General features: G+C 39.0%; 4 protein-coding genes and 10 non-coding genes across 14 annotated transcripts in view; 13 read left to right on the forward strand and 1 right to left on the reverse strand.

Annotated features, from left to right (window-relative positions):
• Window positions 1-27,944, forward strand: part of LOC133632484 (zinc finger protein OZF-like) — a 421,867-nt gene that overhangs the window by 324,759 nt on the left and 69,164 nt on the right. The window lies entirely within an intron of this gene.
• Window positions 1-27,944, forward strand: part of LOC133632486 (gastrula zinc finger protein XlCGF57.1-like) — a 295,607-nt gene that overhangs the window by 228,971 nt on the left and 38,692 nt on the right. The gene's annotated exons all lie outside the window — the stretch shown is intronic.
• On the forward strand, window positions 3,312-3,384 carry trnak-cuu (transfer RNA lysine (anticodon CUU)). The gene has a single exon. It is a non-coding gene; the product is annotated as a tRNA-Lys (tRNA).
• On the forward strand, window positions 3,853-3,925 carry trnak-cuu (transfer RNA lysine (anticodon CUU)). Its single transcript has one exon. It is a non-coding gene; the product is annotated as a tRNA-Lys (tRNA).
• trnak-cuu (transfer RNA lysine (anticodon CUU)) lies at window positions 4,395-4,467 on the forward strand. The gene has a single exon. It is a non-coding gene; the product is annotated as a tRNA-Lys (tRNA).
• On the forward strand, window positions 4,937-5,009 carry trnak-cuu (transfer RNA lysine (anticodon CUU)). The gene has a single exon. It is a non-coding gene; the product is annotated as a tRNA-Lys (tRNA).
• trnak-cuu (transfer RNA lysine (anticodon CUU)) lies at window positions 5,476-5,548 on the forward strand. Its single transcript has one exon. It is a non-coding gene; the product is annotated as a tRNA-Lys (tRNA).
• On the forward strand, window positions 5,860-5,932 carry trnak-cuu (transfer RNA lysine (anticodon CUU)). Its single transcript has one exon. It is a non-coding gene; the product is annotated as a tRNA-Lys (tRNA).
• On the forward strand, window positions 6,402-6,474 carry trnak-cuu (transfer RNA lysine (anticodon CUU)). Its single transcript has one exon. It is a non-coding gene; the product is annotated as a tRNA-Lys (tRNA).
• Window positions 7,164-7,236, forward strand: trnak-cuu (transfer RNA lysine (anticodon CUU)). The gene has a single exon. It is a non-coding gene; the product is annotated as a tRNA-Lys (tRNA).
• On the forward strand, window positions 7,706-7,778 carry trnak-cuu (transfer RNA lysine (anticodon CUU)). Its single transcript has one exon. It is a non-coding gene; the product is annotated as a tRNA-Lys (tRNA).
• Window positions 8,069-8,141, forward strand: trnak-cuu (transfer RNA lysine (anticodon CUU)). Its single transcript has one exon. It is a non-coding gene; the product is annotated as a tRNA-Lys (tRNA).
• On the forward strand, window positions 10,865-13,741 carry LOC133632513 (zinc finger protein OZF-like). Its single transcript, XM_062024978.1, has 2 exons — window positions 10,865-11,179; window positions 11,875-13,741. Exons 1-2 carry the CDS (start codon window positions 11,065-11,067, stop codon window positions 13,092-13,094), a joined length of 1,335 nt encoding a protein of 444 aa, XP_061880962.1. The 5' UTR covers window positions 10,865-11,064; the 3' UTR covers window positions 13,095-13,741.
• Window positions 12,320-27,644, reverse strand: LOC133632496 (zinc finger protein OZF-like). Its single transcript, XM_062024950.1, has 2 exons — window positions 27,026-27,644; window positions 12,320-20,565 (listed from the first exon to the last, which is right to left on the reverse strand). Exons 1-2 carry the CDS (start codon window positions 27,234-27,236, stop codon window positions 19,277-19,279), a joined length of 1,500 nt encoding a protein of 499 aa, XP_061880934.1. The 5' UTR covers window positions 27,237-27,644; the 3' UTR covers window positions 12,320-19,276.

The raw sequence follows: 27,944 nt of genomic DNA on the forward strand, positions 1-27,944 counted from the left end.
ATCATGTTGATGAAGTGTACGGGTGTCATGACATTCAAACATGGCATAAGATACTTGGTCATTGTAATTTTGATGATATTGCAAGATTAGAAAAGGTAGTTGAAGGGATGTCGATTAAAGGGAAACATGACAAGTCCAATCAAAACTGTGAAATATGTACACAGGGAAAGTTTACCCAAAGTAGAAACAGACAGGCAGACGCTAAAGCTACAGCTGTACTAGAACTAGTACACACAGACTTATGCGGTCCTATAGAGCCAACAGATAAAGATGGATACAGATATGCAATAGCATTTACTGATGATTACAGCGGGATGATTTTTCCATACTTTATCAAAGCGAAGAGTGACACATCAAAAGCTACAGAGAAATTCATAGCAGATGTAGCTCCATATGGAAAGATAAAGTGCATAAGGTCTGATAATGGTACAGAGTTTACCGGGCAGGAGTTCCAGTCTTTACTGAGGAGTAACGGGGTAAGGCACGAGACGAGTGCACCCTACTCACCTCATCAGAATGGAACCGCCGAAAGAGGTTGGAGAACCTTATTTGAAATGGCACGATGCATGCTATTGGAGAGTAACCTCCCAAAGCAATTATGGACATATGCTGTACAGACAGCAGCTCAAATCCGCAACAGGTGTTACAGTAAGCGTCTAGAGCAGACACCTTATTGTGTTTTCACAGGAAAAACACCTAACTTATCTAACATGGAGATATTTGGTTCCGAATGCTACGTGTATAAGCAGGATAAAAAGAAGCTGGATTCTAGATGCGAAAAAGGAGTATTTGTAGGCTATGACAAGTATAGCCCAGCATATAATGTGTATTATCCTGACACTGGAAAAATCCTAAAACATAGGCTGGTAAAATTCATCACCAAATGTAGTGCAGATAGCCAGACTCAGACATATTGTGATATGGGGAGTGAGATTGAGAATTATGAAGATGCACGGCCAAAGGTAGTCAAGCAGGGTCAGGGACAGCCTAATGAGAGTAAAGAGTCTAGTGTTGAGGAGACTGCTGAGGCAAAGCTACCCCAGACAGGTAGTACTCAGAGAGAACAGGGAGAAAGGAGGTATCCTATAAGAGAGAAAAAGGCTCCAGAATACTTAAAAGAGTACCAGTGTAAAGCTGAGTGTAATATTGACGATAGTGAAAATGTAGATTATTTCTACAGAGTGGCATATGATGTACCTAAAACATTTACAGAAGCTATGGACTCTAAGAAGTCAAAAATGTGGGTTGACGCAATGAAAGAGGAGATGAACTCTTTGACAGAGAATGAAACTTTCACTCTGACCCCACTGCCAAGAGGCAAACAAGCAGTGGGAGGTCGCTGGGTATATACAGTGAAAGAGAGCCCAGATGGATTAGAGACTTGTAAAGCAAGATATGTCGCAAAGGGTTATGGTCAAGTGGAAGGGATTGACTATAAAGAGACTTTTTCACCGACAGCCAACATGACGTCTGTCCGAGCATTGATGCAGGTGGCTGTACAGGAGGACCTTACCCTGCACCAAATGGATGTAAAGACTGCTTACCTACATGCTCCAATAGACTGTGAGGTATATATGGAACAACCGGAAGGTTTTGAGGTCAAGTCAAAAACAGGAGAACACTTAGTGTGTAAACTCAATAAGTCATTGTATGGTTTAAAACAGTCCGGGCGTAACTGGAACATGTTACTGCATGATCATCTTACAGAGAATGGTTTTGTCCAAAATGATGCTGATCATTGTGTCTATAGCAGAGAATCTGAGAATGAGAAAGTGATTCTGTTGGTATGGGTGGATGACCTAATCATAGCGGCGAGTAGCAACACCTTACTCAGTGATGTAAAGGAAATGTTGAAGAGAAGGTTTAAGATGAAAGATATGGGTCCACTTAAACACTTTCTGGGTATTGATTTCAAACAGAGTGAAGGAGAGATCAAAATGACTCAAAAGAAACACATAGAGAAGATGTTAGCAAAATTTGGAATGTCAGACTGCAAGCCAAGATCCACCCCATGTGAGCAAAAGTTAAACTTTGACAATGAGGGTGAAGTTATCGATTCAACTGGATATAGAGAAATAGTAGGTAGTTTGATCTACATTATGACATGTACTAGACCTGACTTGAGCTGGGTTGTTAGTAAACTATCACAACACCTAGCAGAACCAACGCAGCAGCATTGGGCTACAGCAAAGCACCTACTAAGGTACTTAAAGGGTACTATAGATCAAAAACTACACTTCCAGAAATGTGAGAAAAGCCTTCAGCTTGAGGGATATAGTGATGCTGATTGGGCAGCTGATAAAAATGATAGGAGGAGCACAACTGGATACTGTTTCAGCTTGACTGAAAATGGTCCAGTTATATCGTGGAAGAGCAGGAAACAGCCAACGGTGGCACTGTCCACCTGTGAAGCTGAGTATATGGCACTAGCAGCCACTACTCAAGAGAGTATGTACCTTGTGCAACTACTTAAAGGAATAGATAGTAGTCACCAGCATCTACCAGTCAAGATATATGAGGACAACCAAGGGGCAATAGCTTTATCTAAGAACCCAGTATGCAGACAGAGGAGCAAACACGTAGATATAAAGTACCACTTTATACGGTCTGCACAAACAGAAGGGAACATTTCTATAGAATACTGCCCTACTGCAAACATGGTAGCTGATGTTTTTACCAAGCCAGTGACAAAGGCAACATTTGAGAAGTTCAAGGGGTATTTGTTTGGAGAGTGATGTGAATTGGCAGATGTAAATACGTTTGAAGTTTTAACACTGCCAGTATGCTAAAATGTTTTATTTTGGAGTTATGTATTATTGGTTTTTGTTTTGCCATTATAGAGAGCTATAAACATGTCTTTGAGTGGGAGTGTTAAGCGCATTTAATAATATAAATAGCAAAGCCATGTTGAATATCTTACGCAGTGACGTCATGTGCCTGCGTGCACTGAAATGGTATGTTGTGAGCATGCGCAGAATAAACGGCTCAGTGAGTTCCTGGACCAAAAGAAGTAATGGTGGTTTGTTTATTTCCTCCCGTGAATATAAAGTGCTAGGTAACCACATTGGCGACTGTTATAACGATAGACTGCTGCAGAAATGAGTAGTGCTACACTCTTTTATTCAAAAAGCTACTTCCGTTTCCTACTTATACTACCTATAATAATAACCATGACAGTTACGTCATGTCTTTATTTTGAAAAACAAATACACAAAACTATCGTTAAATAGGAAATATAAGTTGCTGATTTTTGCCTTTTGTCGTTTCTCTTTGCCACCGCTCGATGAGGTTGCGCATGCGCTAGGAGTCAGGCCCGGCTAGCTCAGTCGGTAGAGCATGAGACTCTTAATCTCAGGGTCGTGGGTTCGAGCCCCACGTTGGGCGATTGAATTTTACCATGAATTGATTAACTTGGACCCCGACTTAAACAAGTTGAAAAATGTATTTGGTGTTACCATTTAGTGGTCAATCGTACGGAATATGTACTGTACTGTGTAATCTACTAATAAAGGTCTCTTTTGTTCAAAAAGCTACTTCCGTTTCCTACTTGACAGTTACGCCATGTCTTTATTTTGAAAAACAAATAAACAAAACTATCGTTAAAGAGGAAATATAAGTTGCTGATTTTTGTCTTTTGTCGTTTCTCTTTTGCCACCGCTCGATGAGGTTGCGCATGCGCCAAAAGTCAGCCACTTCCGTTTCCTACTCAACAAAGTGACATTGTGTCTTTATTTTGAAATAACAAAAAAAACTTTTGTAAGAGAGGAAATAGAAGTTGCTGATTTTTGTTGTTTGTCTTTGTCTTTTCTCTTTGCCACCGCTCGATGAGGTTGCGCATGCGCCACAAGTCAGGCCCGGCTAGCTCAGTCGGTAGAGCATGAGACTCTTAATCTCAGGGTCGTGGGTTCGAGCCCCACGTTGGGCGATTGAATTTTACCATGAATTGATTAACGTGGACCCCGACTTAAACAAGTTGAAAAATGTATTGGGTGTTACCATTTAGTGGTCAATCGTACGGAATATGCTCTGTACTGTGTAATCTACTAATAAAGGTCTCTTTTATTCAAAAAGCTACTTCCGTTTCCTACTTGACAGTTACGTCATGTCTTTATTTTGAAAAACAAATAAACAAAACTATCGTTAAAGAGGAAATATAAGTTGCTGATTTTTGTCTTTTATCCTTTCTCTTTTGCCACCGCTCGATCAGGTTGCGCATGCGCCAAAAGTCAGCCACTTCCGTTTCCTACTCAACAAAGTGACATCGTGTCTTTATTTTGAAATAACAAAAAAAACTTTTGTAAGAGAGGAAATAGAAGTTGCTGATTTTTGTCTTTTGTCTTTTGTCTTTTCTCTTTTCTACCGCTCGATGAGGTTGCGCATGCGCCACAAGTCAGGCCCGGCTAGCTCAGTCGGTAGAGCATGAGACTCTTAATCTCAGGGTCGTGGGTTCGAGCCCCACGTTGGGCGATTGAATTTTACCATGAAATGATTAACGTGGACCCCGACTTAAACAAGTTGAAAAATGTATTGGGTGTTACCATTTAGTGGTCAATCGTACGGAATATGTTCTGTACTGTGTAATCTACTAATAAAGGTCTCTTTTGTTCAAAAAGCTACTTCCGTTTCCTACTTGACAGTTACGCCATGTCTTTATTTTGAAAAACAAATAAACAAAACTATCGTTAAAGAGGAAATATAAGTTGCTGATTTTTGTCTTTTGTCGTTTCTCTTTTGCCACCGCTCGATCAGGTTGCGCATGCGCCAAAAGTCAGCCACTTCCGTTTCCTACTCAACAAAGTGACATCGTGTCTTTATTTTGAAATAACAAAAAAAAACTTTTGTAAGAGAGGAAATAGAAGTTGCTGATTTTTGTCGTTTGTCTTTGTCTTTTCTCTTTGCCACCGCACGATGATGTTGCGCATGCGCCAAAAGTCAGGCCCGGCTAGCTCAGTCGGTAGAGCATGAGACTCTTAATCTCAGGGTCGTGGGTTCGAGCCCCACGTTGGGCGATTGAATTTTACCATGAATTGATTAACGTGGACCCCGACTTAAACAAGTTGAAAAATGTATTGGGTGTTACCATTTAGTGGTCAATCGTACGGAATATGTACTGTACTGTGTAATCTACTAATAAAGGTCTCTTTTATTCAAAAAGCTACTTCCGTTTCCTACTTGACAGTTACGTCATGTCTTTATTTTGAAAAACAAATACACAAAACTATCGTTAAAGAGGAAATATAAGTTGCTGATTTTTGCCTTTTGTCGTTTCTCTTTGTCACCGCTCGATCAGGTTGCGTATGCGCCAAAAGTCAGCCACTTCCGTTTCCTACTCAACAAAGTGACATCGTGTCTTTATTTTGAAATAACAAAAAAACTTTTGTAAGAGAGGAAATAGAAGTTGCTGATTTTTGTCGTTTGTCTTTGTCTTTTCTCTTTGCCACCGCACGATGAGGTTGCGCATGCGCAAGAAGTCAGGCCCGGCTAGCTCAGTCGGTAGAGCATGAGACTCTTAATCTCAGGGTCGTGGGTTCGAGCCCCACGTTGGGCGATTGAATTTTACCATGAAATGATTAACGTGGACCCCGACTTAAACAAGTTGAAAAACGTATTCGGGTGTTACCATTTACTGGTCAATTGTACGGAATATGTACTGTACTGTGCAATCTACTAATAAAGGTCTCTTTCAATCAAAAAGCTACTTCCGTTTCCTACTTGACAGTTACGCCATGTCTTTATTTTGAAAAACAAATAAACAAAACTATCGTTAAAGAGGAAATATAAGTTGCTGATTTTTGTCGTTTGTCTTTGTCTTTTCTCTTTGCCACTGCTCGATGAGGTTGCGCATGCGCTACAAGTCAGGCCCGGCTAGCTCAGTCGGTAGAGCATGAGACTCTTAATCTCAGGGTCGTGGGTTCGAGCCCCACGTTGGGCGATTGAATTTTACCATGAATTGATTAACGTGGACCCCGACTTAAACAAGTTGAAAAATGTATTTGGTGTTACCATTTAGTGGTCAATCGTACGGAATATGCTCTGTACTGTGTAATCTACTAATAAAGGTCTCTTTTGTTCAAAAAGCTACTTCCGTTTCCTACTTGACAGTTACGTCATGTCTTTATTTTGAAAAACAAATAAACAAAACTATCGTTAAAGAGGAAATATAAGTTGCTGATTTTTGTCTTTTGTCGTTTCTCTTTTGCCACCGCTCGATCAGGTTGCGCATGCACCAAAAGTCAGCCACTTCCGTTTCCTACTCAACAAAGTGACATCGTGTCTTTATTTTGAAATAACAAAAAAAACTTTTGTAAGAGAGGAAATATAAGTTGCTGATTTTTGTCTTTTGTCTTTTCTCTTTTCTCTTTGCCACCGCTCGATGAGGTTGCGCATGCGCTACAAGTCAGGCCCGGCTAGCTCAGTCGGTAGAGCATGAGACTCTTAATCTCAGGGTCGTGGGTTCGAGCCCCACGTTGGGCGATTGAATTTTACCATGAATTGATTAACGTGGACCCCGACTTAAACAAGTTGAAAAATGTATTGGGTGCTACCATTTAGTGGTCAATCGTACGGAATATGCTCTGTACTGTGTAATCTACTAATAAAGGTCTCTTTCAATCAAAAAGCTACTTCCGTTTCCTACTTGACAGTTACGCCATGTCTTTATTTTGAAAAACAAATAAACAAAACTATCGTTAAAGAGGAAATATAAGTTGCTGATTTTTGTCGTATGTCGTTTCTCTTTGCCACCGCTCGATCAGGTTGCGCATGCGCCACAAGTCAGGCCCGGCTAGCTCAGTCGGTAGAGCATGAGACTCTTAATCTCAGGGTCGTGGGTTCGAGCCCCACGTTGGGGGATTGAATGTTACCATGAAATGATTAACGTGGACCCCGACTTAAACAAGTTGAAAAACTTATTCGGGTGTTACCATTTAGTGGTCAATTGTACGGAATATGTACTATACTGTGTAATCTACAAATAAAGGTCTCTTTCAATCAAAAAGCTACTTCCGTTTCCTACTTGACAGTTACGCCATGTCTTTATTTTGAAAAACAAATAAACAAAACTATCGTTAAAGAGGAAATATAAGTTGCTGATTTTTGTCTTTTGTCTTTTGTCTTTTCTCTTTGCCACAGCTCGATTAGGTTGCGCATGCGCCACAAGTCAGGCCCGGCTAGCTCAGTCGGTAGAGCATGAGACTCTTAATCTCAGGGTCGTGGGTTCGAGCCCCACGTTGGGCGATTGAATTTTACCATGAATTGATTAACGTGGACCCCGACTTAAACAAGTTGAAAAATGTATTTGGTGTTACCATTTAGTGGTCAATCGTACGGAATATGCTCTGTACTGTGTAATCTACTAATAAAGGTCTCTTTTGTTCAAAAAGCTACTTCCGTTTCCTACTTGACAGTTACGTCATGTCTTTATTTTGAAAAACAAATAAACAAAACTATCGTTAAAGAGGAAATATAAGTTGCTGATTTTTGTCTTTTGTCGTTTCTCTTTTGCCACCGCTCGATCAGGTTGCGCATGCGCCAAAAGTCAGCCACTTCCGTTTCCTACTCAACAAAGTGACATCGTGTCTTTATTTTGAAATAACAAAAAAAACTTTTGTAAGAGAGGAAATATAAGTTGCTGATTTTTGTCTTTTGTCTTTTGTCTTTTCTCTTTGCCACCGCTCGATGAGGTTGCGCATGCGCCACAAGTCAGGCCCGGCTAGCTCAGTCGGTAGAGCATGAGACTCTTAATCTCAGGGTCGTGGGTTCGAGCCCCACGTTGGGCGATTGAATTTTACCATGAATTGATTAACGTGGACCCCGACTTAAACAAGTTGAAAAACCATTTACTGGTCAATTGTACGGAATATGTACTGTACTGTGTAATCTACTAATAAAGGTCTCTTTCAATCAAAAAGCTACTTTTGTTTCCTACTTGACAGTTACGTCATGTCTTTATTTTGAAAAACAAATAAACAAAACTATCGTTAAAGAGGAAATATAAGTTGCTGATTTTTGTCTTTTGTCAGTTCTCTTTGCCACCGCTCGATGGGGTTGCGCATGCGCCAGAAGTCAGGCCCGGCTAGCTCAGTCGGTAGAGCATGAGACTCTTAATCTCAGGGTCGTGGGTTCGAGCCCCACGTTGGGCGCTTGAAATTTTACCATGAATTGATTAACGTGGACCCCGACTTAAATCGGCACGCTTTCCTTTTGTTTTAGTTCCTGTCTTTTGTCCTGTGTAGGATTAATTATTTAATAAATATGTTCCTACCTTTAAGTTCTGTCCGGAATATTCTGTTTGCTGTATGCTGTGGACTGCCTGTTTCTTGAATGCTGTGAGCTATTCCCTGGATCCTGACTCCTGTCCCTGTTTGCTGTTTCCTGGTTTCTGGTTCGTGTTTTCCTTGTTTTTTTTTTTAACATTAAAACCATGTTTTCTTGTACCAAGCCTGTCATCTCTGCATCTTGGGGTTCGTCACCACCACTTCATGACACAGTGAAGCATGTTTAATATAAACATTGGGATTTCTATCAATTAGGTGTCATGTTAGTCCTCCTACAGAAACCATATTAAAACAAAAAAATGTTTTCCCTCATCAAAAAGCTCCAGGGAGCCATTAGGGAAGCACTAAAGAGCCGCATGTGGCTCGAGAGCCACAGGTTGCTGACCACCGCATTAAGGTTATGTTGTGGAGCTACAAAATCCACCCCAGTGGCAGCATTACACGTAGAAATGAAATAAAAACCTTTCAATCAATCAATCAATGTTTATTTATATAGCCCTAAATCACAAGTGTCTCAAAGGGCTGCACAAGCCACAAAGACATCCTCGGTACAGAGCCCACATCAGGGCAAGGAAAAACACACCCCAGTGGGACGTCGATGTGAATGACTATGAGAAACCTTGGAGAGGACCGCATATGTGGGTAACCCCCCTCCTCCCTCCCCCCCTTTTAGGGGAGACCGAAAGCAATGGATGTTGAGTGGATCTGACATAATATTGTGAAAGTCCAGAAAGTCCAGTCCATAGTGGGGCCAGCAGGAAACGGAGACGGGATGGTGAGAATAACTCAAATGTCAGCAGACATGAGAATAACTCAAATGTCAGCATTTTATTGGGAAAACTTAAAAAGGTCCAAGCAAGGACATCCAACTCACCAAGTGCTGCTAAACTGCCAAGAAAAAGATGAATAGTTTCGGATGGATAATGTGAAAAAGTTCAATCAAATTGACAACATTAAAGTACAATGCCAATCCCTGTGATACCGCAGTGGATGTACGATATCCCAAATGTAGATTATTAGGAAATGGAAGTTTAGGTAATTTCCAAATAGAAAGATGGATTGAGGAAATATACTCCGAGTAGGTCATAACACAGTGGTTCTCAACCTTTTTCAGTGATGTACCCCCTGTGAACATTTTTTTAATTCAAGTACCCCCTAATCAGAGCAAAGCATTTTTGGTTGAAAAAAAGAGACAAAGAAGTAAAATACAGCACTACGTCATCAGTTTCTGATTTATTAAATTGTGTAACAGTGCAAAACATTGCTCATTTGTAGTGGTCTTTCTTGAAATATTTGGAAAAAAAGATATAAAAATAACTAAAAACTTGTTGAAAAATAAACAAGTGATTCAATTATAAATAAAGATTTCTACACATAGAAGTAATCATCAACTTAAAGTGCCCTCTTTGGGGATTGTAATAGAGATCCATCTGGATTCATGAACTTAATTCTAAACATTTCTTCACAAAAAAATAAATCAATATTTATGGAACATGTCCACAACAAATCTAGCTGTCAACACTGAATATTGCATTGTTGCATTTCTGTTCACAGTTCTTTTTGACAGACATTTTAGTGAGAAACCTGAGCTTGTGCTTCACTGAGTTTATGAACTTACATTCATATTTTGTTGAAGTATTATTCAATAAATATATTTATAAAGGATTTTTGAATTGTTGCTATTTTTAGAATATTTTAAAAAAAATCTCACGTACCCCTCGACATACATTCAAGTACCCCCAGGGGTACGCGTACCCCCATTTGAGAACCACTGTCATAATATATACAGATGCATCAAAAACTATAGATAATAAAGTAGGAGCTGCAGCAGTTATAACCCCAGTTATAACCCACATATGCGGTCCTCTCCAAGGTTTCTCATAGTCATTCAAATCGACGTCCCACTGGGGTGAGTTTTCCTTGCCCTATGTGGGCTCTTTACCGAGGATGTCGTTGTGGCTTGTGCAGCCCTTTGAGACACTTGTGATTTAGGGCTATATAAATAAACATTGATTGATTGATTGATTGATCCCACAAGGAAACATAGTATTAAATAAAAGAATCAGCAAAAATGTATAATTTTTTACGGGGGAATTTATTGCAATTAATATGGCAGTTAATTGGATAGAGGAAAATAAAACAAGAAAAGCCGTCGTGTGCTCGGACTCCAGCAGTGAGCATAAAAAACATAGCATCAGAAACAAGACAAGATTTAGTTTATGAAATAGTTCTGGCAATCTGCAGAATAAATAAAGCGGGAAATGTAGTAACATTTCTCTGGGTTCCTGCTCATGTAGGAGTTGTGGGCAGATAGATACGGAAAGTAAGCAATCCCTAAAACAGAAGTAAACAAGGAGATGAACCACAATAAAGAAGAATATAGTTCAGATAGAACACAATAAAGACTGATTTTAGGATTGTACTCAGAACACGTAGAATACAAAGCATGTTTTTAAAGACTTAACCCAGTCTTTAAAAAAGACTGGGTTAAGTAAAAGAATATAGAGTACCGGCAGGTTCCACCTCGGTCCACACTCCATACCAGAAGGTGGCGGTAATGCGCACCAGAAGGTTGCTTGCCAACCGCCTTTAAACCAAAGAAGAAGAAGAAGAAGAAGAAGTACTATGGCGGACTTTACGGATGTAGCTTCCGAAAGAAGTTGAACATTTTACGATCTTACAGAGATATACGTTTTCAAAGATTCATATTTTCAAAGTCTGTAAAACGGAAGTTGTGTTTGGAGCCTTGGAGTGTTACCTGAAGTGAAGATTGAAGACGTGAGAGAAGATGGACAACTACTGCTATGCTAAGATGGCGACGTCCGCTAAAATAGAACATGAAAGAGAATCAGCGCCACCAACTTCCAGCAAATCACCAACGGAGATAAAGACGAAAGATGAAGGTGAGTGACTTGAAGTTTTGTCATTTCGGAGGCAATCGTAAGCCCCGAAAAGTGCCTCGATGAGAAGTTAGCCGTCTTTGTTGAAGAATGTAAAGAAAGAGCCGCCATGATTGTTAGCTTGAAGAAGGCAGTGGAGTTCACATCAGAGGAGATGAAAGAATGCAAAAGTCAAATGAAGAAAGTGGAAGAGCAAAACAAGCGCTTGTGTAAAGAAAATAATGATGTGAAAGAAGAGATTTTGGGGAAGAGTAAGAGATGTGCAGTGTGTGAAGAGAAGAACATCCTGATTCAATAAAGTAGTTTATCAAATATCACCATTATCATGTGACGTCACATACACGACTGTTCGATGTTTTTGATTGATTGATGGAAACTTTTATTAGTAGATTGCACAGTACAGTACATATTCCGTACAATTGACCACTAAATGGTAACACCCGAATACGTTTTTCAACTTGTTTTAAGTCGGGGTCCACGTAAATCAATTCATGGTAATGTCCTCAATACTTAACAAAATGTAACTAAAATGTTGAGTTAGGTTTGTAATAACCAAATATCCATGGAAACAGATGTTCTGCTTGTTGTGATTCTGGTTCCGTCCTTCTGCCAAGTCACTAAATGAATGGCCATGAAACACACATACAGTACATAGAAGAAAGTGTGTAAAGTGTGTTTGTGTTGTTTGTGTCCTGCAGACGTCCAGCAGCTGATTGGTCATCCAGAAGAAGTTTCCCCTCAGTTAGGGGGGAGCTCCACTTTGAAGCAGGAGACTCCACAACCACCCTGCATTAAAAAGGAAGAGGAGGAACTCTGCATCACTCAGGAGGGAGAGTGTCTTCTAGGACGAGAGGAAGCTGATTACACCAAGTTTCCACTGAGTATTCTCTCTGTGAAGACTGAAGATGATGAAGAGAAACCACAACTAGACAACCTCTTAACTCCACTATCAGATAGTGAGGCTGAGGATGAGGTTGAAGTGACTTTGAGCGGCGATACAGACTGTGAAGGTGATATGAGGACTCACACTGACAACAAACACTCTGAATGTTCTAAAAAGAAGACCAGTACAACATGTTGGAGCTGCTCAATTTGTGCTAAAAACGTTTCAAAAAAGAGTGATTTGACTCAACACAAGAGATCTCACACGGGAGAAAATCAATTTGATTGTTCAGAATGTGGTAAAAGTTGTACTTCAAAGATCAGTTTGGCCAAACACATGAAAACTCACACTGCAGAGAAAAACTTCAAATGTTCAGTTTGTGGTAAAGGCTTTACTGGAAAGAGCCTGGTGACTCGACACATGAAAACACACACTGGAGAGAAAACCTTTAAATGTTCAGTATGCTATAAAGGCTTTTCTCAAAAGACCCACGTGACGGAACACATGAAAACACACACTGGAGAAAAAACATTTCATTGTTCAGTCTGTGGGAAAGACTTTTCTCGAAAGAGCCTGTTGACTCGACACATGAAGACGCACACCGGAGAAAAACCATTCAATTGTTCAGTTTGCGGCAAAGGCTTCTCTTTGAAGTTCTGTTTGACCAATCACATGAGAACTCACACTGGAGGGAAAACATTTAAATGTTCAGTTTGTGGTAAAGGCTTTCCTGGAGAGAGCCTTGTGACTCAACACATGAAAACGCACACTGGGGAAATAGCGTTGAAATGTTCAGTGTGTGGGAAAGACTTTTCACAAAAGGCCCCTATGGGAGAGCAGATGAAAACACACACTGGAGGAAAAACACTTGATTGTTCAGTATGTGGCAACAGCTTTTATTTCCAGTTCAGTTTGGCCAAACTGCAGAAGTCACACAGGAGAAAAAACATTAACTGTTCAGTTTGTGGTGAAAGCTTTTCTGGAAAACAAAGTTTGACTCGACACATGAGAACACACAGCGGAGAAAAAACCTAATTGTTCTTTATGTGGTAAAAGCTTTTTTTCCAGGTCAGGTTTTAATCAACACATAAACACATTGGAGAGGAAAATAAACATTTAGTTGTTCAGTATAGCTACAATCAAAGGTGCATTTTTTGTTATCGCATGAGGAATCTGGTATCATACACACAGTCTGACAATCTGTGTGTTTAAATGTGTTGCCATAGTATCCTTCTGAGTTAATCTCTCACAGCAAACTGAGCATTAAATGTTGTTGTTTTTTACTTAGAGTGATGCTAAGAACAGCAGCTACACTACTTTGATTGAGAAAAACATGGAGGGTGTTTTCCTCGCCTCCTTTTTGGATTACAGAAGTGTACATCAAAGATCATGAAATTGTGTTTGTGTTGTGACAATATTGTGTAGTTGTGTTGTACATACACGCAGAGTGTAAGTTACCGAGCAAATTGGTGTATGTGTAAATAAAGCTGTAGCCACTCATCAATCGCCAAATGCAGTCGCTGACCAAAGCATCGCATCACTCAGGAGTCGAGAAGTCGGCATTGCGCCAAAATATTTTTAAACAAAAGTTTGCTGTGGTGCGTCAGAGAAGCCTACATAAACACGCACGGGGCGGGGCTGAGCCAAAGAGGACGCCCTGTGCTTCGCCCGTCAGGCGCAGAGAAGAGCAAACTGCCGTAACAAAGGCACATCAAAAGATACCGGTATGGCGGTATAGCCTCAAATATATATCGCTTTCTAAAATATACCAGTATTAACTATAATAGCGGCGTACCGCCCAGCCCTAGTTTAAATACAGGAATAAGAACTGTCATGTGACACAAATGTAAGATTAAGGAGACAATGTGGTGTACTCTTTTGGGACAGAATTTAAAAAAATATATTTATTGGTAAATAACCTCCTGCTGCTTTAAATATAAATTAAAAAAAAAACAATTGGATAATAATCTTATGTAATATGGATACTAATTAGTTAGATATTTTTAATTTCCCAGTATATAACATGACTCATTACTAGTACTAGTAATGAGTCATGTACTAGTGTGAAAAAAAAAGGTTTTGCATGATGTACCCCCTTCAACACACATTTGTTGTGTGGTAAATGTACATTTTAATTGACTTTTTTTCCCCCCCACAACTAATATAAATTGCACTATAAAAGGAAAAACGTATGTTTGAATTAAATACTTCTGTTAATGCAACTAAATAATAAAGTAGTTTTAGTAGTTGGATAACAAGGTCTTCCACCACATATTTAACAATGTACAGAGTGACATGGTGTTTCTCTCTCATCATACCTGATACCTTTTAATAGTAAATGATTCCACCACAGTAACTTGCTTTTTAGTCGTTCGTCACGACGAGTGGCCGTGCAAAGACTTTTCGGCTGTTGAGAGGGGCCACCTCGCGGGAGGGTTCCTATTACTCTTAGGTCAGCGTGAGAAATATGAACACCACTTTTTACTTCATCTTTATTTAAATAACAAGACGATACATAACAACAAAACGAAAGGCAACAACACATCTTTCCAAGTGGCAACACATAAAGGTTTATATTTGTTTAAATGTTCAAAATGTCATAAAAAAAACATGTTCAGTAGTTGCCAGACTCTCTTCCATCCTATTTTTATGACTTTTTCTTGCCATTGCCTCCAATTTTAATTGTTTTACAGATCTTATACAAACCAATCAATATACTCTTCAATGAGTCCTGGGAAATCATCTTTGTACACATTTCTGATTCTCTCAAAGAATTTAGTGCTTCTATTGATCTATTTATGATAAATATATCTGCTGTCTCTCGTACTCTGTTTGTTCTCATCACCAGAAAATACAGGGAGATGATGTGAAATAATGAGAAATGAAACAGCCAAAAACTTTCATACACTATTTTGATATACTGGCATGTGGAAATTTAAAAGATTTCAAACCAAATATTACAATATTTTCGCATGAAAATCTAATCTGGCTGTGAGCAGGCTACTGTAAAAATACCTCCCTTTAGCAAAATGTAAAGGCATCATGAAATTATAAAAATCTGACAAGTTTATATTAATAATGAATTAAAAAAAACATGTTTCTATATGTATATATACACTACAGTTCAAAAGTTTGGGGTCACCCAAACAATTTTGTGGAATAGCCTTCATTTCTAAGAACAAGAATAGACTGTCGAGTTTCAGATGAAAGTTCTCTTTTTCTGGCCATTTTGAGCGTTTAATTGACCCCACAAATGTGATGCTCCAGAAACTCAATCTGCTCAAAGGAAGGTCAGTTTTGTAGCTTCTGTAACAAGCTAAACTGTTTTCAGATGTGTGAACATGATTGCACAAGGGTTTTCTAATCATCAATTAGCCTTCTGAGCCAATGAGCAAACACATTGTATCATTAGAACACTGGAGTGATAGTTGCTGGAAATGGGCCTCTATACACCTATGTAGATATTGCACCAAAAAACAGACATTTGCAGCTAGAATAGTCATTTACCACATTAGCAATGTATAGAGTGTATTTCTTTAAAGTTAAGACTAGTTTAAAGTTATCTTCATTGAAAATAAGGACATTTCAATGTGACCCCAAACTTTTGAACGGTAGTGTATATATATATATATATATATATATATATATATGCCTCGAAAGAAAATAATGTTTGCCTTGGTGCCCTAAAATATGAGCCCTCTTTTAAGGCAACACTTGCCGTGACCTTAAAAAGTTAAAATTCGAGGCCTTGGTACTGCATCAAAAACCGACATCAGTGTGTAAAGGATGTCACCACATTGGCTCAGGAACACTTCAGAAAACCACTGTCAGTAATTACAGTTTGTCGCTGCATCTGTAAGTGCAAGTTAAAACTCTACTATGCAAAGCTAAAGCCATTTATCAACAACACCCAGAAACGCCCCGTCTTCGCTGGGCCCGAGCTCATCTAAGATGGACTGATGCAAAGTGGAAAAGTGTTCTGTGGTCCGACGAGTCCACATGTAGCCCTTGTTTACTCATAAATGATTTGAGCTGGGGGTTCTTTCAAGTGTGTACTAAATAGTTTCAATCTAAAACTATTTTTTTATTAATTTGGGTCACTATGACACAATAGTCTAAAATCTACCAGACATAAAGACCTGAATTAAATTACCACCATACACCAGGTAAAGTATGAACAAATACCCCTCCCTTTAATAAAGACAATGCAAACATGATAAAAGTGCAAATTAGTATGTCACGTTTCACAGGAATGTACAGCAAACTCCACTGTTCAAACACAGAAACAACAGTATATTTATTATTCACCCAGAATAATTACTTGGAAATAACTGAACTGAAGCCGGCATTCAAAAACACCCTACTTTGCAGGCCTGTATCGATGCTCGTGTGCGGGCAGTACATCTAAGAAGGACAGCTCCAGACTGGAGAAACTGATCAGGCAGAATAAAACTGGACTCACTGGTGACGGTGGCAGAGAAGAGGACTGTGGAAAAACTAGTGAGCATCCTGGATGATGCCAGTCACCCTCTGCATAGCATTATCAGTAGCCAGAGGAGCCTGTTCAGTGCTAGACTGCTTCATCCCAAGTGCGGGACTAATAGACTCAAAAACTCTTTTGTCCCACATGCCATCAGACTGTACAACACTGCAAAAACTGAAATCTAAGTAAGATTAAATATCTCAAATAAGGGTGATATTTGCTTATTTTCTGTCTGATTAGATTATTCTTCTCACTAAGCAGATTTTATGTTAGAGTGTTTTACTTGTTTTAAGGGATTTGTCCTAAATGATCTCAGTAAGATATTACAGCTTGTTGCTGAGATTTGATGACCTATATTGAGTAAAACATGCTTGAAACTAGAATATCAACTGTTGCAAAGCTGTGTCATCAACACTCACCAGTATAAAACTACTTTTTTAAAGTAATAATTTATTACTTCAAGCATGAAAAAAAAAATCATGATGCCGAGCGCATACCATTAGATAGATAGATAGATAGTACTTTATTGATTCCTTCAGGAGAGTTCATGTCAAGATAATGGCACTAGTATTTACTTAATTTAAGAATATTTTTCAACATATTGAGCAAAAATGTCTTTTTTTATTTTACCAAGAAAAGTGCACTTGTTATTAGTGAGAATATACTTATTTGAAGGTATTTTTGGGTTCATTGAGGTTAGCTAATTTTACTTGTTTTGGAAAGTCTTGACAAGCCGAATGTTCTTGTTCTATTGGCAGAAAATTTTGCTTAGGTCAAATAAAATACCCCTAATTTTTGTATTTTTTCTTCTTCTTTTTGAACACTGACTTTTTGCAGTGAACTCCTCTCTGGGGGCCAGGGGGCTACTAGGATGACAGGGGATGCAAAACAATAACAATACAGTGCAATACATTTTCATAACATGGTCACTACTGCCTAGTTTCTCTTGTTATATTCTTATTGTCACTGTTATATTTGTATTCTTATTGTTGCTTTTTATTTTTATTGTTATTGTAATATTTTCCATTTTATTTCCATTTATTCCCCCATTATTTTCTTTTTTAAATTTGATCTCAATTCTATACACTGCTGCTGGAATTAAAATTTTCCCGAGGGAACTCTCCTGAAGGAATCAATAAAGTACTATCTATCTATCTATCTATCTATCTATCTATCTATCTATCTATCTATCTATCTATCTACAGTACAGTCTTTAAGAGAGGTTGTTTTTCTACAAACTCGATAAGCTAGTAATAAGCGGCAAACGCACAGTCCACAGCTCCGCGTTGGAACCACTGTCTTTTAACACTAATCACACACTCACAATGGATTCTCTTTGCGACAAACCACCGCACAAAACTTGACTGAAAGTTCTAAAACAAAGAACTTTAGCTATCGCTGTGTCTTGAGAATCACTCTTGTTTTCTTCTCTTCCTACACAAGGTATCATCCCCTTTAAGGACCGGAAAATAATTGGAAAAAAACACTTCTCCACAAATACCAAATTGTATATAAAACAAATATGTATTTCACATTTTTTCCCCTTGTAACTATGTTTTTAACCTATTTTAATAAACTATTTTTCAAAGTATAGATAAATGAAACCCAATGAATTATCTTTTTTAACTTTTATAACAATGTATCTAATGTACTTTATATTACACATGTACTATTATCCGGGTTACACACAGTTCAAATTGTTTTTGGAAACTGTGGACGTCGTGTCCCCCGGACCCAAGAGGAAAAGAACCATCCGGATTGTTATAGGCGCAAAGTTGAAAAGACAGCATGTGTGATGGTATGGGGGTGTATTAGTGCCCAAGACATGGGTAACTTACACATCTGAGAAGACACCATTAATGCTGAAAGGTACATACAGGTTTTGGAGCAACATATGTTGCCATCCAAGCAACGTTATCAGGGACGCCCCTGCTTATTTCAGCAAGACAATGCCAAGCCACATCTTACAACAGCGTGGCTTCGTAGTAAAAGAGTGTGGGTACTAGACTGGCCTGCCTGTAGTCCAGACTTGTCTCCCATTGAAAATGTGTGGCGCATTATGAAGCCTAAAATACGAAAACAGACTGTTGAACAACTTAAGTTGTACATCAAGCAAAAATGGGAAAGAATTCCACCTGAAAAGCTTAAAAAATGTGTCTCCTCAGTTCCCAAACGTTTACAGAGTGTTGTTAAAAGGAAAGGCCATGTAACACAGTGGTAAAAATGCCCCTGTGCCAACTTTTTTGCAACGTGTTGCTGCCCTTATATTCTGAATTAATTATTATTTCCAAAAAAAAAAAAAAGTTTCTCAGTTCGAACATTAAATATCATGTCTTTGCAGTCAATTGAATAGAAGTGGAAAATGATTTGCAAATCAGTGTATTCTGTTTTTATTCACAAATTACACAACGTGCCAACTTCACTGGTTTTGTACTTTCTATTAACAATGGCAAACAACTTTACACTAACAGGAAATTAAAGTGTATATAATTTTAAATAGATACTCGCATTGTCATCACATGACTAAATTACATTATGAGCACTGTATGGTTTTTAATGATTATTTCTTCAGTTTAAGAGCACACAAGCTCTGAGTCTGTCTGAGTAACGCAAAAATATTCTTTAGTAAATTATTGCACAGTGTTCAAATGTGAGACAAGAATATGTTGATTGACAGTCTCCCTTCAATAATTACTTCTATAGTTAAGTAAGTCCACTTACACTTACAAAATTCTTAATTAGGTTTTTTTTTTCCAAAATCGTGCAGCCTAAATGTTCGACAATTGTCTTCTTCTGTGTGTCTTTTCATGTGATGAGTCAAATTGCTGTTTCGAGTAAAACTTTTAGCACAAACAGAACAACTAAATGTTTTTTGTCCAGTGTGTTTCATTAGGTGTCGAGTCAAACCCGATCTGGAAAAAAAGATTTTACTACAAACTGAGCAATTAAACGTTATTTCTTTTGTGTGTCGTCTTGTGTGCTCCATCAAATTGCCCTTGCGAGAAAAGGTTTTATCACAAACTGAACAACTGAAGGGCTTTTGTCCAGTGTGTTTCATCATGTGTTCAGTCAAACATGACCTGGAAGAACAGCGTTTACTACAAACTGAGCAATTAAAGGATTTATTTCCCGTGTGTGTGCTCATGTCCGCGTGTGTTCTCATGTGTTGCGTCAAATACCTGTTTTGAGAGAAGTTTTTCCCACAAACCGAACAACTAAATGTTTTTTGTCCACTGTGTGTCATTGCGTGTTGCGTCAAACCTGATCTGGAAAAAAAGTTTTTACTACAAACTGTGCAAATAAATGTTTTTTCTTTTGAGTGTCTTCTTATGTGTTCTGTCAAATTGCTCTTTTGAGAAAAGCATTTCCCACATACCGAGCAGTTGAATGGTTTTTCTCCTGTGTGTCTTCTCATGTGTTGAGTCAAATGGCACTTTTTAATAAAGCTTTGTCCACAAACTGAACAATTAAATGTTTTTTCTCCTGTGTGCTTCCTCATGTGTTGAGTCAAATTGTGGTTGTGAGTAAAGTTTTTACTACAAACGGAACAATTAAACGTATTTTCTCCTGTGTGTGTTCTCATGTGTTGAGTTAAATTGCTCTGTTTTTCAACGCTTTTAGCAAAAACTGAGCAGGTCAAACATTCTTTACCTCTCTTCTTTTTAGAGCATTCAGAGTGTTTGTTGTCAGTGTGAATCCTCATATCACCTTCACAGTCTGTATCGCTGCTCAAAGGTACTTCAACCTCGTCTTCAGCTTCACTATCTGATAGTGGAGCTAAAAGGTTGTCTAGTTGTGGTTTCTCTTCATCATCTTCAGTCTTCACAGAGACAACAGTCAGTGGCAACTTGGTGAGATCATTTTCCTGCGGTCCTAGAAGACACTCTCCCTCCTGAGTGATCCAGACTTCCTCCTCTTCCTTTTTAATGTGCGGTGGTTGTGGGGTCTCCTGCTTCATAGTGGAGCTCGCCCCAGAAGATTGAGGGGGAAGTTCTTCTGGATGACCAATCAGCTGCTGGACGTCTACGGGACACAATTAACACAAACTTAAGCTCAGACATGATCCATGAGATGTTTCTCCTTGAGCTCGCTACACACTTTCTTCTATGTACTGTATGTGTGTGTAGTGTTTCACGGCCATTCATTTAGTGCCTTGCTAAAACGGATCAATGTTTACATAACTTTGCTTAGACTTGGACAAGTGTAGCTAGAATAACAGAAAATAGAAAAACATCTGTACATACTAGCAATGAGAAGATATATTGATATGGCAATATATCACACTACTTTTTTAAACAATATACGGTAATTTTCGGTCTATAATCCGCCGCATTTTTCCCCAGACTTTGAATCCTGCTCTTTATAAAACGCTGCGCCTAATTGATGGATTTTTTTCCGGGTTTACAAGCCTCAGATGCCACCAATAAATTTAGCCAAATCACATCAGACCAATGAAATCGTTCACACAAATTCAAACGCACTGCAACCACCTTTATGTTGGAGAAGATGTACTGTAAGTGACGAAATGCTCACGACTTGCCTGAAAGTGATCGACATGGCCATCGAAAAAGGAAACGGTCACCGCACAGAACGGAAATCTACCACCACCAACGGGCTCAGAAACCCTCCAGCAACTTTTAATATATATAATCTACACTACCGTTCAAAAGTTTGGGGTCACCCAAACAATTTTGTGGAATAGCCTTCATTTCTAAGAACAAGAATAGACTGTCGAGTTTCAGATGAAAGTTCTCTTTTTCTGGCCATTTTGAGCGTTTAATTGACCCCACAAATGTGATGCTCCAGAAACTCAACCTGCTCAAAGGAAGGTCAGTTTTGTAGCTTCTGTAACGAGCTAAACTGTTTTCAGATGTGTGAACATGATTGCACAAGGGTTTTCTAATCATCAATTAGCCTTCTGAGCCAATGAGCAAACACATTGTACCATTAGAACACTGGAGTGATAGTTGCTGGAAATGGGCCTCTATACACCTATGTAAATATTGCACCAAAAACCAGACATTTGCAGCTAGAATAGTCATTTACCACATTAGCAATGTATAGAGTGTATTTCTTTAAAGTTAAGACTAGTTTAAAGTTATCTTCATTAAAAAGTACAGTGCTTTTCCTTCAAAAATAAGGAAATTTCAATGTGACCCCAAACTTTTGAACGGTAGTGTATGTACAATGTAGTAACAGACATGTTCATAACAATATGTAATATGTTCAATATTTAACGTATATTGATCATTTTAATCATTTGCGGGACTGATTTCCTTAGCGCATTGATTTCTGTTTCCTTCGCAGCACACTTCTGACTTGGGGGCGGTATAGCTCGGTTGGTAGAGCGGCCGTGCCAGCAACTTGAGGGTTGCAGGTTCGATCCCCGCTTCCGCCATCCTAGTCACTGCCGTTGTGTCCTTGGGCAAGACACTTTACCCACCTGCTCCCAGTGCCACCCACACTGGTTTAAATGTAACTTAGATATTGGGTTTCACAATGTAAAGCGCTTTGAGTCACTTGAGAAAAAGCGCTATATAAATGTAATTCACTTCACACTTCACTTCACTTCTGGCAACAATGTGTGTTCCTACTTCTGGAATCAAACTAAGACAACTATTTTGGGACAAATGAGGAGTCACCACCTTATCTTTTTAAAGCTAAATATACTGCTGTTTACAGAAGCGAGCACGAAGAAAAAGTAAGACGTTGGAGCAGACGGAAGCCGAGAGAGTGAATTGAAAGTGAATCGAAGCTGCAAAATATGGAACTTGGAGACAAACTATTTCGACATAAATGTCGTGCTTACCCAAAATCAACAGGAAACAACCCAGACCAGACAACAACTGTCCAGCGAGCGTCTTTTGTCAAAGCGTTCTGGGCGGCATTTTGCCTTTCTCGAAGAAAAATGCCCTATACTTACGTTGTTTTAGGTTGTGTGAACCGTTTAAATCTCGAAAAAGATAAAAGTTTCTTCAGAAATCCTAAAGAAGTAATCAAGAAAGACAAAAGTGTGCAAGATTTTACGAAAAACGACAAGTGGCACGCACTTCAGATCGAAGAACGCACGTGTTTGCAATGATCACATCGTTAAAGGTTTGTTTGATATACTTTTAACAGCTGTCAGTAAAAACATGCACACAAGGCAATTGATGTGTGCGATTTTATTGCTTCGTGTTGTCAGCAATGTCAGTTTGAGAACGGGCGGTGACCAAACATTACAATGTTTGTAAATTCTATTACAGTTTGAAAATTAAAATGAATTTTCATACAAAACAATTCAAGACATTTACTTTACAATTATCTAAAGTGTGTATACTAGGGTTGTACAATACACCAGTACTAATGAATAAAAAAAAGGTACTATATTGCCTTTGAAAAATAACGATACCTTTAATTTTCATGCTCATGCTGGAGCGCAGGAGTGACGCTACAGTTAAAATTAACCAAGTCGACAAACACACGGAGCTCATACTAGCGGAAACAGTGTGGCCACATAAGAGGGGGAATGGCAGAAGTAGTAATTCTACTTGTTAATAAAGTGAGTGTGGGAAGCGCAATATGGAGGTATTTTGGCGTCAAAACTAACAATAAAGGTGAAGTTATAAACACGGTTGCATGCCAAAGGCGCCTCGCCAAACTTAGGTAAACATTTAAAGGCCTACTGAAAGCCACTACTACCGACCACGCAGTCTGATAGTTTATATATCAATGATGAAATCGTAACATTGCAACACATGCCAATACGGCCGGGTTAACTTATAAAGTGCAATTTTAAATTTCCCGGGGAACTTCCGGTTCAAAACGCCTTTGGAGGATGACGTACGCGCGTGACGTCGCGAGGTCCACGGAAGTGTTTGGACCCTTTTGGACACAATACAAACAGGTCTGTTTTCTTCGACAAAATTCCACAGTATTCTGGACATCTGTGTTGGTGAATCTTTTGCAATTTGTTTACTGAACAATGGAGGCTGCAAAGAAGAACGTTGTAGGTGGGATCGGTGTATGCGGCTGGCTGTAGCAACACAACAAGGAGGACTTTGTTGGATAGAAGACGCGCTAGCGGCGAAGTCACCTTGACTTCCTACGTCTCCGGGCCGCCGACCGCATCGTCGATCGCTGGAACGCAGGTGAGCACGGGTGTTGATGAGCGGAGGAGGGCTGGCTGGCGTAGGTGGAGCGCTAATGTTTTTATCATAGCTCTGACGAGGTCCCGTTGTTAAGTTAGCGTCGTTAGCAACAGCATTGCTAGGCTTCGACAGGCGTCGAATACACATTAACCGTGTATTTACATGTCCAGTGTTTGGTTCGGTGTCTCCTGATAGTAGTATTGTTGATCTTCTGTCCATCCTTCCAGTCAGGGATTTATTTATTTTGTTTCTATCTGCATTTGAGACAGATGCTATCACGTTAGCTCATGCTAAGAGCTTCGTCGATGTATTGTCGTGGAGATAAAAGTCACTGTGAATGTCCATTTCGCCTTCTCGACTCTCATTTTCAAGAGGATATAGTATCCGAGGTGGTTTAAAATACGAATCCGTGATCCACAATAGAAAAAGGAGAGAGTGTGGATTCCAATGAGCCAGCTTGTACCTAAGTTACGGTCAGAGCGAAAAAAGATATCTCTTGAACTGCATTCTAGTCTGTCACTGTAACGTTCCTCATCCACGAATCTTTCATCCTCGCTCAAATTAATGGGGTAATCGTCACTTTCTCGCTCCTAAAATCTCTCGCTCCATTGTAAACAACGGGGAATTGTGAGCAGCACTACCGCTTGTGACGTCACGCTACTTCCGGTAGGGGCAAGGTTTTTTTTTTTATCAGCGAGCAAAAGTTGCGAACTTTATCGTCGATTTTCTCTACTAAATCCTTTCAGCAAAAATATGGCAATATCGCAAAATGATCAAGTATGACACATAGAATGGATCTGCTATTCCCGTTTAAATTTAAAAAATTCATTTCAGTAGGCCTTTGAAGGTACGTGTTATGCAAAAACATATGTTCTTACCTATTGGTACTTGTTATTGTGTATTTGGGATCTGCATAAGTCCCGAAAACTTTTAAATCCAACCCTGAAGGCATTGCGGAGATATTTATCAAAAACAATCTTGCCTTCCTTCATACTTCCTCGGAACGAGCCGAAATGGCGCCAATTGTGACATTTTTCCCATTGGTGACATCAGCATTTACCCACAGTGCTTTGCACGGGTCTGCCATTGTAGTCCGCACTGTAGTCAATAAGCTCCTTCTTATTCTTTATCAAGCAGAATTGCTCACACATGCACATGCATCCTCCGCTGTTTTTAATATAAAGTAGCGTATAGTTCGAACTTATAACCGTCAGTAGACTCACTATGGACACACTAAAAACTACTCAAAACATCTTCGTATTTCGGAAAGATTTGTTCATTCCAGCAATTGGGGGAAGAAAGTGAAACTAATATATGAAATATGCTTATAACCTGCAACTCAAGATATTTTACGCCTTCTTTTGATATTATTTTGATGATTATGGCTTGCAGCTGGACCTCCAGTTGAAGTCTCAGAAAATTTGGGGGTTTCAAAAACCGTAAGATGAGCATCAAAACTATAACAATTAAAGACTTGACATATTTCACTTGGCTTTTAATGAGTTGTATCACATATCTGTTTCACATTTGAAGCGGAATTGCTGTCATTGTCACTTATATTGTTATTTATATGTAAATCACTTTGTTTTTTACATGTAAAGTTATAATAATGTACAATAAAATGTTTTACAACTTTTATGGGTGTCTGAAATGGCCTAATTAGATTTACACTGTTTTTAGGGAGACATTGTTTTGGTTTTTGCACGATTCTGTTTTCAACAAATCTTATGGAATGGATCACTAAGGTAAACCGAGCTACTTATGTGATTAGTCCGAAGTTATCCAGACAGAAGTGTCCATGGATGAAGAATGAGTTTCTCATAAAACCGCACAATGAGATGTTGACTTTTTGCTATTTAAAAAAAGCGCTCCTATTAACATTAGATATTTAAAGTGCCTAACATTCAATGATCCAAAATACATTTTCAAACAAATAAAACAATTCAAATGATTTAAATTTGCTAAGGTAATTTTATTTTACTATATGAGCTGTGACGATCACACGCTAATCATTGACAGTAAGAATGTTTTTATCTGCTTTGTAACAACAGATACTACTCAGTAGGACGACTACTGCTATGCTCAGTGGCCTAGTGGTTAGAGCAGTGTTTTTCAACCTTTTTTGAGCCAAGGCACATTTTTTTGCGTTGAAAAAATGCGGAGGCACACCACCAGCAGAAATCATAAAAAAACAAAACTCAGTTGACAGTAAAAAGTCGTTGTCGCAATTGTTGGATATGACTTTAAACCATAACCAAGCATGCATCAATATAGCTCTTGTCTCAAAGTAGGTGTACTGTCACCACCTGTCACATCACGCCGTGACTTATTTTGACTTTTTTGCTGTTTTCCTGTGTGTAGCGTTTTAGTTCTTGTCTTGCGCTCCTATTTTGGTGGCTTTTTCTCTTTTTTTGGTATTTTCCTGCAGCCGTTTCATGTCTTCCTTTGAGCGATATTTCCCGCATCTACTTTGTTTTAGCAATCAAGAATATTTCAGTTGTTTTTATCCTTCTTTGTGGGGACATTGTTGATTGTCATGTCATGTTCGGGTGTACATTGTGGACGCCGTCTTTGCTCCAAAGTAAGTCTTTGCTGTCGTCCAGCATTCTGTTTTTGTTTACTTTGTAGCCAGTTTCGTTCTGCATAGCCTTCCCTAAGTTTCACTGCCTTTTCTTAGGGGCACTCACCTTTTGTTTATTTTTGGTTTAAGCATTAGATAACTTTTTACCTTCACACTGCCTCCCGCTGTTTCCGACATCTACAAAGCAATTGGCTACCTACTGATATGGAAGAGTATTACACGGTTACAACACCGACACTCAACAACAACACATAATTTGCAGACTATAATTACTGGTTTGCAAAAAATATTTTTAACCCAAATAGGTGAAATGAGATAATCTCCCACGGCACACCAAACTGTGCCGCGGCACAGTGGTTGAAAAACACTGGGTTAGAGTGTCCGCCCTGAGATCGGTAGGTTGTGAGTTCGAACCCCGGCCGAGTCATACCAAAGACTATAAAAATGGGACCCATTACCTCCCTGCTGGTTGGAATTGGGGGTTAAATCACCAAAAATGATTCCCGGGCACGGCCACCGCTGCTGATCACTGCTCCCCTCACCTCCCAGGGGCTGAACAAGGGGATGGGTCAAATGCAGAGGACACATTTCACCACACCTAGTGTGTGTGTGACAATCATTGGTACTTTAACTTTTAACTTTAATAACACCAAAATTCAAAACGATTTAAATTTAGTTTGGTGACTTTCTTTGACTTTATGAGCTGTGACACTTGTGGAGAACTTCCCAATCAAAAGTTGACAGTAATTATATTATTCTTGTTCTTTATTACCTCCAATCCTCTGCACCTTGATGTAGACATGTGGTCCAGTCTTCTCTTCACACACTGCACATCTCTCAGTCTTCACCAAAATCTCTTCTTTCACATCATCATTTTCTTTACACAAGCGCTTGTTTTGCTCTTCCACTTTCTTCATTTGACTTTTGCATTCTTTCATCTCCTCTGATGTGAACTCCACTGCCTTCTTCAAGCTAACAATCATGGCGGCTCTTTCTTTACATTCTTCAAGAAAATCCTCAGATGTATCATCAACACTCTTTTCGGTGCTTATGATTGCTTCCAAAATGACACTGTTGGGAAATTCGACTCACTCATTTTCATTTGCAGTTTTCGTCTTTATCTCCGTTGGTGATTTGCTGGAAGTTGGTGGCCATTTTAGCATAGCAGTAGTCGTCTACGTTCTTCACTTCGATAACACTCCGTCGCTCCAGACTCAACTTCCATGTCATAGGCTTTAGAAAAGGGAATATTTGATGTATTTATTGATGTATATATATATATTTGCCGTGAATCCATATAGCTGTTTTATCGTAAATTTGAAACATCCTGGAAAGTCGAAGCCACCCAGTCAGCCATCTTGGTCTTTTCTCTTTGTCCTGCCCATGCGTTTGCGCATGCGCCAGAGGTCAGACACTTCCGGTCGGTCACTACGCTTTAGACAACATATCCTGAAGGAGTTTACAAAACTAGAGCTAAGGAAAATATATATTACATACCCAATTCTTCCCAAAATTAAAGAAATACAATTTAAAATTATTAATGGAATACACCCCTCAAATTATTTTTTTAAACTTACATTTAACATGGAGGTTGATGGCTGTTATATCTGTGGAGCTGTAGAGGATGTCAATCATCTGTTTGTGGAATGTGAGAGTGTACATGTGTTTTGGGAGGGGATCAGAAATTGGCT

The sequence above is a fragment of the Entelurus aequoreus genome, linkage group LG17 (assembly GCF_033978785.1).
Source record: "Entelurus aequoreus isolate RoL-2023_Sb linkage group LG17, RoL_Eaeq_v1.1, whole genome shotgun sequence".
NCBI lineage: Eukaryota > Metazoa > Chordata > Actinopteri > Syngnathiformes > Syngnathidae > Entelurus > Entelurus aequoreus.

Bases quoted from the DNA above. Each gene is read 5' to 3' on its own strand.
- LOC133632496 (XM_062024950.1), bottom strand. From the start codon at position 27,236: ATGATTGTTAGCTTGAAGAAGGCAGTGGAGTTCACATCAGAGGAGATG. The intron at 20,566-27,025 runs GTAATAAAGAAC...TGTGTCCCGTAG, and splicing joins CAAGGTGCAGAGGATTGGAG to ACGTCCAGCAGCTGATTGGT.
- LOC133632513 (XM_062024978.1), top strand. From the start codon at position 11,065: ATGGACAACTACTGCTATGCTAAGATGGCGACGTCCGCTAAAATAGAA. The intron at 11,180-11,874 runs GTGAGTGACTTG...TGTGTCCTGCAG, and splicing joins GATAAAGACGAAAGATGAAG to ACGTCCAGCAGCTGATTGGT.